This window comes from Eucyclogobius newberryi, unplaced genomic scaffold, assembly GCF_026437365.1.
Source record: "Eucyclogobius newberryi isolate DKJ021-1_F unplaced genomic scaffold, fEucNew1.0.hap1 SCAF_20, whole genome shotgun sequence".
Classification (NCBI taxonomy): domain Eukaryota; kingdom Metazoa; phylum Chordata; class Actinopteri; order Gobiiformes; family Gobiidae; genus Eucyclogobius; species Eucyclogobius newberryi.
Window position 1 is genome coordinate 30434793 of NW_027315835.1, and position 16480 is coordinate 30451272.

The following is a 16480-nucleotide window of genomic DNA, read 5'->3' on the forward strand; positions in this document are numbered from 1 at the left end:
CGAGAAGAAGAGAAGTGTTAAAAGTTGTGATTGTTGGAGGGTTGTTCCCCCCTCATGTCCCTCATGTCCCTCATGTCCCTCATGTCCCTCATGTCCCTCATGTCCCTCATGTCCCTCATGTCCCTCATGTCCCGTGTTTCGGGGCGTGTGTGGACACAACAGCGACAGCATTGAGCGCTGACACTTGGGGGATTGTGGGTCCTGTGTCTGGACAGTGAAAGTGACCTCAAGCGAGTACAATTTAACTCATGTGGGTTTTGTCTGAACGGAGGTCGCAGGTCTGAGCATGATGAGGTTTAGTCAGCTGGGCCTCACATACCATTGGTCCTCGGTCTCCTCTGGGTCCCGGGAGTCCGTCTTGTCCTGGCGCACCACTGAACCCTGGGCGTCCTTGAGCTCCCGGCTCTCCTCTGCTTCCCTTCTCTCCTAAAAATACAAGCAATAAAATGTCTCAATCTTTCAGTGGTGAGCAGATGCTCGTGATATTCATCTGCCCTAAGGCAGACTGGCACAGATGTGGCTGTGACTCTCCACATGAAGCCTCTGACCATCACTGTCAAAGAAAAGGATTGGGGAGTGTGTTGCTCATGGATACGCCAGCGTGCATCACTTCTTTACTCTTTCAGTTCCTGTAGCACAGGTTTGTGGGTGTGGCATGTTACAGCCGTGTAAAGAGATGATGAGGTGTTCTGCAGGAGCTGCAAGAGCTGCAAGAGCTGCAAGAGCTGCAAGAGCTGCAAGAGCTGCAGAGCTGCAAGAGCTGCAAGAGCTGCAAGAGCTGCAAGAGCTGCAAGAGCTGCAGAGCTGCAAGAGCTGCAAGAGCTGCAAGAGCTGCAAGAGCTGCAGGAGCTGCAAGAGCTGCAAGAGCTGCAAGAGCTGCAAGAGCTGCAGAGCTGCAGAGCTGCAAGAGCTGCAAGAGCTGCAAGAGCTGCAAGAGCTGCAAGAGCTGCAGAGCTGCAAGAGCTGCAAGAGCTGCAAGAGCTGCAAGAGCTGCAGGAGCTGCAAGAGCTGCAAGAGCTGCAAGAGCTGCAAGAGCTGCAGAGCTGCAAGAGCTGCAAGAGCTGCAAGAGCTGCAAGAGCTGCAGGAGCTGCAAGAGCTGCAGAGCTGCAAGAGCTGCAAGAGCTGCAGGAGCTGCAAGAGCTGCAAGAGCTGCAAGAGCTGCAAGAGCTGCAAGAGCTGCAAGAGCTGCAAGAGCTGCAAGAGCTGCAAGAGCTGCAAGAGCTGCAGGAGCTGCAAGAGCTGCAGGAGCTGCAAGAGCTGCAAGAGCTGCAAGAGCTGCAGAGCTGCAAGAGCTGCAAGAGCTGCAGAGCTGCAAGAGCTGCAAGAGCTGCAAGAGCTGCAAGAGCTGCAAGAGCTGCAAGAGCTGCAAGAGCTGCAAGAGCTGCAGGAGCTGCAAGAGCTGCAGGAGCTGCAAGAGCTGCAGAGCTGCAAGAGCTGCAAGAGCTGCAAGAGCTGCAGGAGCTGCAGGAGCTGCAAGAGCTGCAAGAGCTGCAAGAGCTGCAAGAGCTGCAAGAGCTGCAGGAGCTGCAAGAGCTGCAGAGCTGCAAGAGCTGCAAGAGCTGCAAGAGCTGCAGGAGCTGCAGGAGCTGCAAGAGCTGCAAGAGCTGCAAGAGCTGCAAGAGCTGCAAGAGCTGCAAGAGCTGCAAGAGCTGCAGGAGCTGCAAGAGCTGCAAGAGCTGCAAGAGCTGCAAGAGCTGCAAGAGCTGCAAGAGCTGCAAGAGCTGCAAGAGCTGCAGGAGCTGCAAGAGCTGCAGAGCTGCAAGAGCTGCAAGAGCTGCAGGAGCTGCAAGAGCTGCAAGAGCTGCAAGAGCTGCAGTGAAAAAGACTTGACCTGGAGGTATAAAGCGTCCAGTTCACATTCAAAGACGATGTGGACGCTGGTGCGAATCCTGCGTTTTGAGCGTTGGACACGGCGCAGCAGCCAATCAGAGATGAGGCTCCAGTGACGACCAGGAAGAAGAGCCAAAACAAACCCCACAACGATAAAAAAAAACTCAAGACGCAGCTCTTGGAGCAAATAATGCTATTGACTAAACTCTGCTCAGCTCTGAAGGATCTGGTCCCACACGGCCCCGGGGCCCATCGCCTCCGCTCGGACTTTGTAAAGTTAATAAACCAAAGCCATTAAACTCCATAACACCACGAGAAAAGCAACACAGCACAACTCCTCCACTGAGCACGTGCAGACGCCTCGACTCCACTGAGCACGTGCAGACGCCTCGACTCCACTGAGCACGTGCAGACGCCTCGACTCCACTGAGCACGTGCAGACGCCTCGACTCCACTGAGCACGTGCAGACGCCTCGACTCCACTGAGCACGTGCAGACGCCTCGACTCCACTGAGCACGTGCAGACGCCTCGACTCCACTGAGCACGTGCAGACGCCTCGACTCCACTGAGCACGTGCAGACGCCTCGACTCCACTGAGCACGTGCAGACGCCTCGACTCCACTGAGCACGTGCAGACGCCTCGACTCCACTGAGCACGTGCAGACGCCTCGACTCCACTGAGCACGTGCAGACGCCTCGACTCCACTGAGCACGTGCAGACGCCTCGACTCCACTGAGCACGTGCAGACGCCTCGACTCCACTGAGCACGTGCAGACGCCTCGACTCCACTGAGCACGTGCAGGACGACTCGACTCCACTGAGCACGTGCAGACGCCTCGACTCCACTGAGCACGTGCAGACGCCTCGACTCCACTGAGCACGTGCAGACGCCTCGACTCCACTGAGCACGTGCAGACGCCTCGACTCCACTGAGCACGTGCAGACGCCTCGACTCCACTGAGCACGTGCAGACGCCTCGACTCCACTGAGCACGTGCAGACGCCTCGACTCCACTGAGCACGTGCAGACGCCTCGACTCCACTGAGCACGTGCAGACGCCTCGACTCCACTGAGCACGTGCAGACGCCTCGACTCCACTGAGCACGTGCAGACGCCTCGACTCCACTGAGCACGTGCAGGACGACTCGACTCCACTGAGCACGTGCAGACGCCTCGACTCCACTGAGCACGTGCAGGACGACTCGACTCCACTGAGCACGTGCAGACGCCTCGACTCCACTGAGCACGTGCAGACGCCTCGACTCCACTGAGCACGTGCAGACGCCTCGACTCCACTGAGCACGTGCAGGACGACTCGACTCCACTGAGCACGTGCAGACGCCTCGACTCCACTGAGCACGTGCAGACGCCTCGACTCCACTGAGCACGTGCAGACGCCTCGACTCCACTGAGCACGTGCAGACGCCTCGACTCCACTGAGCACGTGCAGACGCCTCGACTCCACTGAGCACGTGCAGACGCCTCGACTCCACTGAGCACGTGCAGACGCCTCGACTCCACTGAGCACGTGCAGACGCCTCGACTCCACTGAGCACGTGCAGACGCCTCGACTCCACTGAGCACGTGCAGACGCCTCGACTCCACTGAGCACGTGCAGACGCCTCGACTCCACTGAGCACGTGCAGACGCCTCGACTCCACTGAGCACGTGCAGACGCCTCGACTCCACTGAGCACGTGCAGACGCCTCGACTCCACTGAGCACGTGCAGACGCCTCGACTCCACTGAGCACGTGCAGACGCCTCGACTCCACTGAGCACGTGCAGACGCCTCGACTCCACTGAGCACGTGCAGACGCCTCGACTCCACTGAGCACGTGCAGACGCCTCGACTCCACTGAGCACGTGCAGACGCCTCGACTCCACTGAGCACGTGCAGACGCCTCGACTCCACTGAGCACGTGCAGACGCCTCGACTCCACTGAGCACGTGCAGACGCCTCGACTCCACTGAGCACGTGCAGACGCCTCGACTCCACTGAGCACGTGCAGACGCCTCGACTCCACTGAGCACGTGCAGACGCCTCGACTCCACTGAGCACGTGCAGACGCCTCGACTCCACTGAGCACGTGCAGACGCCTCGACTCCACTGAGCACGTGCAGACGCCTCGACTCCACTGAGCACGTGCAGACGCCTCGACTCCACTGAGCACGTGCAGACGCCTCGACTCCACTGAGCACGTGCAGGACGACTCGACTCCACTGAGCACGTGCAGACGCCTCGACTCCACTGAGCACGTGCAGACGCCTCGACTCCACTGAGCACGTGCAGACGCCTCGACTCCACTGAGCACGTGCAGACGCCTCGACTCCACTGAGCACGTGCAGACGCCTCGACTCCACTGAGCACGTGCAGACGCCTCGACTCCACTGAGCACGTGCAGACGCCTCGACTCCACTGAGCACGTGCAGACGCCTCGACTCCACTGAGCACGTGCAGACGCCTCGACTCCACTGAGCACGTGCAGACGCCTCGACTCCACTGAGCACGTGCAGACGCCTCGACTCCACTGAGCACGTGCAGACGCCTCGACTCCACTGAGCACGTGCAGACGCCTCGACTCCACTGAGCACGTGCAGACGCCTCGACTCCACTGAGCACGTGCAGACGCCTCGACTCCACTGAGCACGTGCAGACGCCTCGACTCCACTGAGCACGTGCAGACGCCTCGACTCCACTGAGCACGTGCAGACGCCTCGACTCCACTGAGCACGTGCAGACGCCTCGACTCCACTGAGCACGTGCAGACGCCTCGACTCCACTGAGCACGTGCAGACGCCTCGACTCCACTGAGCACGTGCAGACGCCTCGACTCCACTGAGCACGTGCAGACGCCTCGACTCCACTGAGCACGTGCAGACGCCTCGACTCCACTGAGCACGTGCAGACGCCTCGACTCCACTGAGCACGTGCAGACGCCTCGACTCCACTGAGCACGTGCAGACGCCTCGACTCCACTGAGCACGTGCAGACGCCTCGACTCCACTGAGCACGTGCAGACGCCTCGACTCCACTGAGCACGTGCAGACGCCTCGACTCCACTGAGCACGTGCAGACGCCTCGACTCCACTGAGCACGTGCAGACGCCTCGACTCCACTGAGCACGTGCAGACGCCTCGACTCCACTGAGCACGTGCAGACGCCTCGACTCCACTGAGCACGTGCAGACGCCTCGACTCCACTGAGCACGTGCAGACGCCTCGACTCCACTGAGCACGTGCAGACGCCTCGACTCCACTGAGCACGTGCAGACGCCTCGACTCCACTGAGCACGTGCAGACGCCTCGACTCCACTGAGCACGTGCAGACGCCTCGACTCCACTGAGCACGTGCAGACGCCTCGACTCCACTGAGCACGTGCAGACGCCTCGACTCCACTGAGCACGTGCAGACGCCTCGACTCCACTGAGCACGTGCAGACGCCTCGACTCCACTGAGCACGTGCAGACGCCTCGACTCCACTGAGCACGTGCAGACGCCTCGACTCCACTGAGCACGTGCAGACGCCTCGACTCCACTGAGCACGTGCAGACGCCTCGACTCCACTGAGCACGTGCAGACGCCTCGACTCCACTGAGCACGTGCAGACGCCTCGACTCCACTGAGCACGTGCAGACGCCTCGACTCCACTGAGCACGTGCAGACGCCTCGACTCCACTGAGCACGTGCAGACGCCTCGACTCCACTGAGCACGTGCAGACGCCTCGACTCCACTGAGCACGTGCAGACGCCTCGACTCCACTGAGCACGTGCAGACGCCTCGACTCCACTGAGCACGTGCAGACGCCTCGACTCCACTGAGCACGTGCAGACGCCTCGACTCCACTGAGCACGTGCAGACGCCTCGACTCCACTGAGCACGTGCAGACGCCTCGACTCCACTGAGCACGTGCAGACGCCTCGACTCCACTGAGCACGTGCAGACGCCTCGACTCCACTGAGCACGTGCAGACGCCTCGACTCCACTGAGCACGTGCAGACGCCTCGACTCCACTGAGCACGTGCAGACGCCTCGACTCCACTGAGCACGTGCAGACGCCTCGACTCCACTGAGCACGTGCAGACGCCTCGACTCCACTGAGCACGTGCAGACGCCTCGACTCCACTGAGCACGTGCAGACGCCTCGACTCCACTGAGCACGTGCAGACGCCTCGACTCCACTGAGCACGTGCAGACGCCTCGACTCCACTGAGCACGTGCAGACGCCTCGACTCCACTGAGCACGTGCAGACGCCTCGACTCCACTGAGCACGTGCAGACGCCTCGACTCCACTGAGCACGTGCAGACGCCTCGACTCCACTGAGCACGTGCAGACGCCTCGACTCCACTGAGCACGTGCAGACGCCTCGACTCCACTGAGCACGTGCAGACGCCTCGACTCCACTGAGCACGTGCAGACGACTCGACTCCACTGAGCACGTGCAGACGCCTCGACTCCACTGAGCACGTGCAGGACGACTCGACTCCACTGAGCACGTGCAGACGCCTCGACTCCACTGAGCACGGTGCAGACGCCTCGACTCCACTGAGCACGTGCAGACGCCTCGACTCCACTGAGCACGTGCAGGACGCCTCGACTCCACTGAGCACGTGCAGGACGCCTCGACTCCACTGAGCACGTGCAGACGCCTCGACTCCACTGAGCACGTCAGACGCCTCGACTCCACTGAGCACGTGCAGACGCCTCGACTCCACTGAGCACGTGCAGACGCACGTGCAGACGCCTCGACTCCACTGAGCACGTGCAGACGCACGTGCAGACGCCTCGACTCCACTGAGCACGTGCAGACGCCTCGACTCCACTGAGCACGTGCAGACGCCTCGACTCCACTGAGCACGTGCAGACGCCTCCGACTCCACTGAGCACGTGCAGACGCCTCGACTCCACTGAGCACGTGCAGACGCCTCGACTCCACTGAGCACGTGCAGACGCCTCGACCTCCACTGAGCACGTGCAGACCAGTGCAGACGCCTCGACTCCACTGAGCACGTGCAGACGCACGTGCAGACGCCTCGACTCCACTGAGCACGTGCAGACGCCTCGACTCCACTGAGCACGTGCAGACGCCTCGACTCCACTGAGCACGTGCAGACGCCTCGACTCCACTGAGCACGTGCAGACGCCTCGACTCCACTGAGCACGTGCAGACGCCTCGACTCCACTGAGCACGTGCAGGACGCCTCGACTCCACTGAGCACGTGCAGACGCCTCGACTCCACTGAGCACGTGCAGACGCCTCGACTCCACTGAGCACGTGCAGACTGCCTCGACTCCACTGAGCACGTGCAGACGCCTCGACTCCACTGAAGCACAGTGCAGACGCCTCGACTCCACTGAGCACGTGCAGACGCCTCGACTCCACTGAGCACGTGCAGATCACGTGCAGACGCCTCGACTCCACTGACACGGCAGACCACGTGCAGACGCCTCGACTCCACTGAGCACGTGCAGACGCCTCGACTCCACTGAGCACGTGCAGACGCCTCGACTCCACTGAGCACGTGCAGACGCCTCGACTCCACTGAGCACGTGCAGACGCCTCGACTCCACTGAGCACGTGCAGACGCCTCGACTCCACTGAGCACGTGCAGACGCCTCGACTCCACTGAGCACGTGCAGACGCACGTGCAGACGCCTCGACTCCACTGAGCACGTGCAGACCACGTGCAGACGCCTCGACTCCACTGAGCACGTGCAGACGCCTCGACTCCACTGAGCACGTGCAGACGCCTCGACTCCACTGAGCACGTGCAGACGCCTCGACTCCACTGAGCACGTGCAGACGCCTCGACTCCACTGAGCACGTGCAGACGCCTCGACTCCACTGAGCACGTGCAGACGCCTCGACTCCACTGAGCACGTGCAGACGCCTCGACTCCACTGAGCACGTGCAGACGCCTCGACTCCACTGAGCACGTGCAGACGCCTCGACTCCACTGAGCACGTGCAGACGCCTCGACTCCACTGAGCACGTGCAGACGCACGGCAACCTCGACTCCACTGAGCACGTGCAGACGCACGTGCAGACGCCTCGACTCCACTGAGCACGTGCAGACGCCTCGACTCCACTGAGCACGTGCAGACGCCTCGACTCCACTGAGCACGTGCAGACGCCTCGACTCCACTGAGCACGTGCAGACGCCTCGACTCCACTGAGCACGTGCAGACGCCTCGACTCCACTGAGCACGTGCAGACGCCTCGACTCCACTGAGCACGTGCAGACGCCTCGCCTCGACTCCACTGAGCACGTGCAGACGCTCCCTGAGCCGTGCAGACGCCTCGACTCCACTGAGCACGTGCAGACGCCTCGACTCCACTGAGCACGTGCAGACGCCTCGACTCCACTGAGCACGTGCAGACGCCTCGACTCCACTGAGCACGTGCAGACGCCTCGACTCCACTGAGCACGTGCAGACGCCTCGACTCCACTGAGCACGTGCAGACGCCTCGACTCCACTGAGCACGTGCAGACGCCTCGACTCCACTGAGCACGTGCAGACGCCTCGACTCCACTGAGCACGTGCAGACGCCTCGACTCCACTGAGCACGTGCAGACCCGGCCCTCGACTCCACTGAGCACGTGCAGACGCACGTGCAGACGCCTCGACTCCACTGAGCACGTGCAGACGCCTCGACTCCACTGAGCACGTGCAGACGCCTCGACTCCACTGAGCACGTGCAGACGCCTCGACTCCACTGAGCACGTGCAGACGCCTCGACTCCACTGAGCACGTGCAGACGCCTCGACTCCACTGAGCACGTGCAGACGCCTCGACTCCACTGAGCACGTGCAGACGCCTCGACTCCACTGAGCACGTGCAGACGCCTCGACTCCACTGAGCACGTGCAGACGCCTCGACTCCACTGAGCACGTGCAGACGCCTCGACTCCACTGAGCACGTGCAGACGCCTCGACTCCACTGAGCACGTGCAGACGCACGTGCAGACGCCTCGACTCCACTGAGCACGTGCAGACGCACGGCAGACGCTCGACTCCACTGAGCACGTGCAGACGCCTCGACTCCACTGAGCACGTGCAGACGCCTCGACTCCACTGAGCACGTGCAGACGCCTCGACTCCACTGAGCACGTGCAGACGCCTCGACTCCACTGAGCACGTGCAGACGCCTCGACTCCACTGAGCACGTGCAGACGCCTCGACTCCACTGAGCACGTGCAGACGCCTCGACTCCACTGAGCACGTGCAGACGCCTCGACTCCACTGAGCACGTGCAGACGCCTCGACTCCACTGAGCACGTGCCGCAGACGCCTCGACTCCACTGAGCACGTGCAGACGCCTCGACTCCACTGAGCACGTGCAGACGCCTCGACTCCACTGAGCACGTGCAGACGCCTCGACTCCACTGAGCACGTGCAGACGCCTCGACTCCACTGAGCACGTGCAGACGCCTCGACTCCACTGAGCACGTGCAGACGCCTCGACTCCACTGAGCACGTGCAGACGCCTCGACTCCACTGAGCACGTGCAGACGCCTCGACTCCACTGAGCACGTGCAGACGCCCTCGACTCCACTGAGCACGTGCAGACGCCTCGACTCCACTGAGCACGTGCAGACGCCTCGACTCCACTGAGCACGTGCAGACTCGCAGACGCCTCGACTCCACTGAGCACGTGCGGCAGACGCCTCGACTCCACTGAGCACGTGCAGACGCCTCGACTCCACTGAGCACGTGCAGACGCCTCGACTCCACTGAGCACGTGCAGACGCCTCGACTCCACTGAGCACGTGCAGACGCCTCGACTCCACTGAGCACGTGCAGACGCCTCGACTCCACTGAGCACGTGCAGACGCCTCGACTCCACTGAGCACGTGCAGACGCCTCGACTCCACTGAGCACGTGCAGACGCCTCGACTCCACTGAGCACGTGCAGACGCCTCGACTCCACTGAGCACGTGCAGACGCCTCGACTCCACTGAGCACGTGCAGACGCCTCGACTCCACTGAGCACGTGCAGACGCCTCGACTCCACTGAGCACGTGCAGACCGTGCAGACGCCTCGACTCCACTGAGCACGTGCAGACGCAGAGACGCCTCGACTCCACTGAGCACGTGCAGACGCCTCGACTCCACTGAGCACGTGCAGACGCCTCGACTCCACTGAGCACGTGCAGACGCCTCGACTCCACTGAGCACGTGCAGACGCCTCGACTCCACTGAGCACGTGCAGACGCCTCGACTCCACTGAGCACGTGCAGACGCCTCGACTCCACTGAGCACGTGCAGACGCCTCGACTCCACTGAGCACGTGCAGACGCCTCGACTCCACTGAGCACGTGCAGACGCCTCGACTCCACTGAGCACGTGCAGACGCCGGCAGACGCCTCGACTCCACACTGAGCACGTGCAGACGCCTCGACTCCACTGAGCACGTGCAGACGCCTCGACTCCACTGAGCACGTGCAGACGCCTCGACTCCACTGAGCACGTGCAGACGCCTCGACTCCACTGAGCACGTGCAGACGCCTCGACTCCACTGAGCACGTGCAGACGCCTCGACTCCACTGAGCACGTGCAGACGCCTCGACTCCACTGAGCACGTGCAGACGCCTCGACTCCACTGAGCACGTGCAGACGCCTCGACTCCACTGAGCACGTGCAGACGCCTCGACTCCACTGAGCACGTGCAGACGCCTCGACTCCACTGAGCACGTGCAGGACGCCTCGACTCCACTGAGCACGTGCAGACGCCTCGACTCCACTGAGCACGTGCAGACGCCTCGACTCCACTGAGCACGTGCAGACGCCTCGACTCCACTGAGCACGTGCAGACGCCTCGACTCCACTGAGCACGTGCAGACGCCTCGACTCCACTGAGCACGTGCAGACGCCTCGACTCCACTGAGCACGTGCAGACGCCTCGACTCCACTGAGCACGTGCAGACGCCTCGACTCCACTGAGCACGTGCAGACGCCTCGACTCCACTGAGCACGTGCAGACGCCTCGACTCCACTGAGCACGTGCAGACGCCTCGACTCCACTGAGCACGTGCAGACGCCTCGACTCCACTGAGCACGTGCAGACGCCTCGACTCCACTGAGCACGTGCAGACGCCTCGACTCCACTGAGCACGTGCAGACGCCTCGACTCCACTGAGCACGTGCAGACGCCTCGACTCCACTGAGCACGTGCAGACGCCTCGACTCCACTGAGCACGTGCAGACGCCTCGACTCCACTGAGCACGTGCAGACGCCTCGACTCCACTGAGCACGTGCAGGACGGCCTCGACTCCACTGAGCACGTGCAGACGCCTCGACTCCACTGAGCACGTGCAGACGCCTCGACTCCACTGAGCACGTGCAGACGCCTCGACTCCACTGAGCACGTGCAGACGCCTCGACTCCACTGAGCACGTGCAGACGCCTCGACTCCACTGAGCACGTGCAGACGCCTCGACTCCACTGAGCACGTGCAGACGCCTCGACTCCACTGAGCACGTGCAGACGCCTCGACTCCACTGAGCACGTGCAGACGCCTCGACTCCACTGAGCACGTGCAGACGCCTCGACTCCACTGAGCACGTGCAGACGCCTCGACTCCACTGAGCACGTGCAGACGCCTCGACTCCACTGAGCACGTGCAGACGCCTCGACTCCACTGAGCACGTGCAGACGCCTCGACTCCACTGAGCACGTGCAGACGCCTCGACTCCACTGAGCACGTGCAGACGCCTCGACTCCACTGAGCACGTGCAGACGCCTCGACTCCACTGAGCACGTGCAGACGCCTCGACTCCACTGAGCACGTGCAGACGCCTCGACTCCACTGAGCACGTGCAGACGCCTCGACTCCACTGAGCACGTGCAGACGCCTCGACTCCACTGAGCACGTGCAGACGCCTCGACTCCACTGAGCACGTGCAGACGCCTCGACTCCACTGAGCACGTGCAGACGCCTCGACTCCACTGAGCACGTGCAGACGCCTCGACTCCACTGAGCACGTGCAGACGCCTCGACTCCACTGAGCACGTGCAGACGCCTCGACTCCACTGAGCACGTGCAGACGCCTCGACTCCACTGAGCACGTGCAGACGCCTCGACTCCACTGAGCACGTGCAGACGCCTCGACTCCACTGAGCACGTGCAGACGCCTCGACTCCACTGAGCACGTGCAGACGCCTCGACTCCACTGAGCACGTGCAGACGCCTCGACTCCACTGAGCACGTGCAGACGCCTCGACTCCACTGAGCACGTGCAGACGCCTCGACTCCACTGAGCACGTGCAGACGCCTCGACTCCACTGAGCACGTGCAGACGCCTCGACTCCACTGAGCACGTGCAGACGCCTCGACTCCACTGAGCACGTGCAGACGCCTCGACTCCACTGAGCACGTGCAGACGCCTCGACTCCACTGAGCACGTGCAGACGCCTCGACTCCACTGAGCACGTGCAGACGCCTCGACTCCACTGAGCACGTGCAGACGCCTCGACTCCACTGAGCACGTGCAGACGCCTCGACTCCACTGAGCACGTGCAGACGCCTCGACTCCACTGAGCACGTGCAGACGCCTCGACTCCACTGAGCACGTGCAGACGCACGTGCAGACGCCTCGACTCCACTGAGCACGTGCAGACGCCTCGACTCCACTGAGCACGTGCAGACGCCTCGACTCCACTGAGCACGTGCAGACGCCTCGACTCCACTGAGCACGTGCAGACGCCTCGACTCCACTGAGCACGTGCAGACGCCTCGACTCCACTGAGCACGTGCAGACGCCTCGACTCCACTGAGCACGTGCAGACGCCTCGACTCCACTGAGCACGTGCAGACGCCTCGACTCCACTGAGCACGTGCAGACGCCTCGACTCCACTGAGCACGTGCAGACGCCTCGACTCCACTGAGCACGTGCAGACGCCTCGACTCCACTGAGCACGTGCAGACGCCTCGACTCCACTGAGCACGTGCAGACGCCTCGACTCCACTGAGCACGTGCAGACGCCTCGACTCCACTGAGCACGTGCAGACGCCTCGACTCCACTGAGCACGTGCAGACGCCTCGACTCCACTGAGCACGTGCAGACGCCTCGACTCCACTGAGCACGTGCAGACGCCTCGACTCCACTGAGCACGTGCAGACGCCTCGACTCCACTGAGCACGTGCAGACGCCTCGACTCCACTGAGCACGTGCAGACGCCTCGACTCCACTGAGCACGTGCAGACGCCTCGACTCCACTGAGCACGTGCAGACGCCTCGACTCCACTGAGCACGTGCAGACGCTCGACTCCACTGAGCACGTGCAGACGCCTCGACTCCACTGAGCACGTGCAGACGCCTCGACTCCACTGAGCACGTGCAGACGCCTCGACTCCACTGAGCACGTGCAGACGCCTCGACTCCACTGAGCACGTGCAGACGCCTCGACTCCACTGAGCACGTGCAGACGCCTCGACTCCACTGAGCACGTGCAGACGCCTCGACTCCACTGAGCACGTGCAGACGCCTCGACTCCACTGAGCACGTGCAGACGCCTCGACTCCACTGAGCACGTGCAGACGCCTCGACTCCACTGAGCACGTGCAGACGCCTCGACTCCACTGAGCACGTGCAGACGCCTCGACTCCACTGAGCACGTGCAGACGCCTCGACTCCACTGAGCACGTGCAGACGCCTCGACTCACTGAGCACGTGCAGACGCCTCGACTCCACTGAGCACGTGCAGACGCCTCGACTCCCTGAGCACGTGCAGACGCCTCGACTCCACTGAGCACGTGCAGACGCCTCGACTCCACTGAGCACGTGCAGACGCCTCGACTCCACTGAGCACGTGCAGACGCCTCGACTCCACTGAGCACGTGCAGACGCCTCGACTCCACTGAGCACGTGCAGACGCCTCGACTCCACTGAGCACGTGCAGACGCCTCGACTCCACTGAGCACGTGCAGACCGCACGTGCAGACGCCTCGACTCCACTGAGCACGTGCAGACGCTCGCAGACGCCTCGACTCCACTGAGCACGTGCAGACGCCTCGACTCCACTGAGCACGTGCAGACGCCTCGACTCCACTGAGCACGTGCAGACGCCTCGACTCCACTGAGCACGTGCAGACGCCTCGACTCCACTGAGCACGTGCAGACGCCTCGACTCCACTGAGCACGTGCAGACGCCTCGACTCCACTGAGCACGTGCAGACGCCTCGACTCCACTGAGCACGTGCAGACGCCTCGACTCCACTGAGCACGTGCAGACGCCTCGACTCCACTGAGCACGTGCAGACGCCTCGACTCCACTGAGCACGTGCAGAGCTCGACTCCACTGAGCACGTGCAGACGCCTCGACTCCACTGAGCACGTGCAGACGCACGTGCAGACGCCTCGACTCCACTGAGCACGTGCAGACGCCTCGACTCCACTGAGCACGTGCAGACGCCTCGACTCACTGAGCACGTGCAGACGCCTCGACTCCACTGAGCACGTGCAGACGCCTCGACTCCACTGAGCACGTGCAGACGCCTCGACTCCACTGAGCACGTGCAGACGCCTCGACTCCACTGAGCACGTGCAGACGCCTCGACTCCACTGAGCACGTGCAGGACGCACGTGCAGACGCCTCGACTCCACTGAGCACGTGCAGACTGCACGTGCAGACGCCTCGACTCCACTGAGCACGTGCAGACGCCTCGACTCCACTGAGCACGTGCAGACGCCTCGACTCCACTGAGCACGTGCAGACGCCTCGACTCCACTGAGCACGTGCAGACGCCTCGACTCCACTGAGCACGTGCAGACGCCTCGACTCCACTGAGCACGTGCAGACGCCTCGACTCCACTGAGCACGTGCAGACGCCCTCGACTCCACTGAGCACGTGCAGACGCCTCGACTCCACTGAGCACGTGCAGACGCCTCGACTCCACTGAGCACGTGCAGACGCCTCGACTCCACTGAGCACGTGCAGACGCACCGTGCAGACGCCTCGACTCCACTGAGCCGGCCACGTGCAGACGCCTCGACTCCACTGAGCACGTGCAGACGCCTCGACTCCACTGAGCACGTGCAGACGCCTCGACTCCACTGAGCACGTGCAGACGCCTCGACTCCACTGAGCACGTGCAGACGCCTCGACTCCACTGAGCACGTGCAGACGCCTCGACTCCACTGAGCACGTGCAGACGCCTCGACTCCACTGAGCACGTGCAGACGCCTCGCGACTCCACTGAGCACGTGCAGACGCACGTGCAGACGCCTCGACTCCACTGAGCACGTGCAGACGCCTCGACTCCACTGAGCACGTGCAGACGCCTCGACTCCACTGAGCACGTGCAGACGCCTCGACTCCACTGAGCACGTGCAGACGCCTCGACTCCACTGAGCACGTGCAGACGCCTCGACTCCACTGAGCACGTGCAGACGCCTCGACTCCACTGAGCACGTGCAGACGCCTCGACTCCACTGAGCACGTGCAGACGCCTCGACTCCACTGAGCACGTGCAGACGCCTCGACTCCACTGAGCACGTGCAGACGCCTCGACTCCACTGAGCACGTGCAGACGCACGGCAGACGCCTCGACTCCACTGAGCACGTGCAGACGCCTCGACTCCACTGAGCACGTGCAGACGCCTCGACTCCACTGAGCACGTGCAGACGCCCTCGACTCCACTGAGCACGTGCAGACGCCTCGACTCCACTGAGCACGTGCAGACGCCTCGACTCCACTGAGCACGTGCAGGACGCCTCGACTCCACTGAGCACGTGCAGACGCCTCGACTCCACTGAGCACGTGCAGACGCCTCGACTCCACTGAGCACGTGCAGACGCCTCGACTCCACTGAGCACGTGCAGACGCCTCGACTCCACTGAGCACGTGCAGACGCCTCGACTCCACTGAGCACTGCAGACCACGTGCAGACGCCTCGACTCCACTGAGCACGTGCAGACGCCTCGACTCCACTGAGCACGTGCAGACGCCTCGACTCCACTGAGCACGTGCAGACGCCTCGACTCCACTGAGCACGTGCAGACGCCTCGACTCCACTGAGCACGTGCAGACGCCTCGACTCCACTGAGCACGTGCAGGACGCCTCGACTCCACTGAGCACGTGCAGACGCCTCGACTCCACTGAGCACGTGCAGACGCCTCGACTCCACTGAGCACGTGCAGACGCCTCGACTCCACTGAGCACGTGCAGACGCCTCGACTCCACTGAGCACGTGCAGACGCCTCGACTCACTGAGCACGTGCAGGACGCCTCGACTCCACTGAGCACGTGCAGACGCCTCGACTCCACTGAGCACGTGCAGACGCCTCGACTCCACTGAGCACGTGCAGACGCCTCGACTCCACTGAGCACGTGCAGACGCCTCGACTCCACTGAGCACGTGCAGACGCCTCGACTCCACTGAGCACGTGCAGACGCCTCGACTCCACTGAGCACGTGCAGACGCCTCGACTCCACTGAGCACGTGCAGACGCCTCGACTCCACTGAGCACGTGCAGACGCCTCGACTCCACTGAGCACGTGCAGACGCCTCGACTCCACTGAGCACGTGCAGACGCAAGCCCGTGCAGACGCCTCGACCTCCACTGAGCACGTGCACGGCAGACGCCTCGACTCCACTGAGCACGTGCAGACGCTCGACTCCACTGAGCACGTGCA

The 16480-nt window shown here is 63.1% G+C and overlaps 1 protein-coding gene across 1 annotated transcript in view; it reads right to left on the reverse strand.

Moving 5' to 3' along the window:
- LOC140369439 (uncharacterized) overlaps positions 1-16480 on the reverse strand; it is a 77058-nt gene that overhangs the window by 53076 nt on the left and 7502 nt on the right. The window contains exon 2 of the mRNA XM_072456786.1: positions 320-426. Coding sequence (XP_072312887.1) covers positions 320-426 — 107 coding nt within the window. The remainder of the gene's footprint in view (positions 1-319; positions 427-16480) is intronic.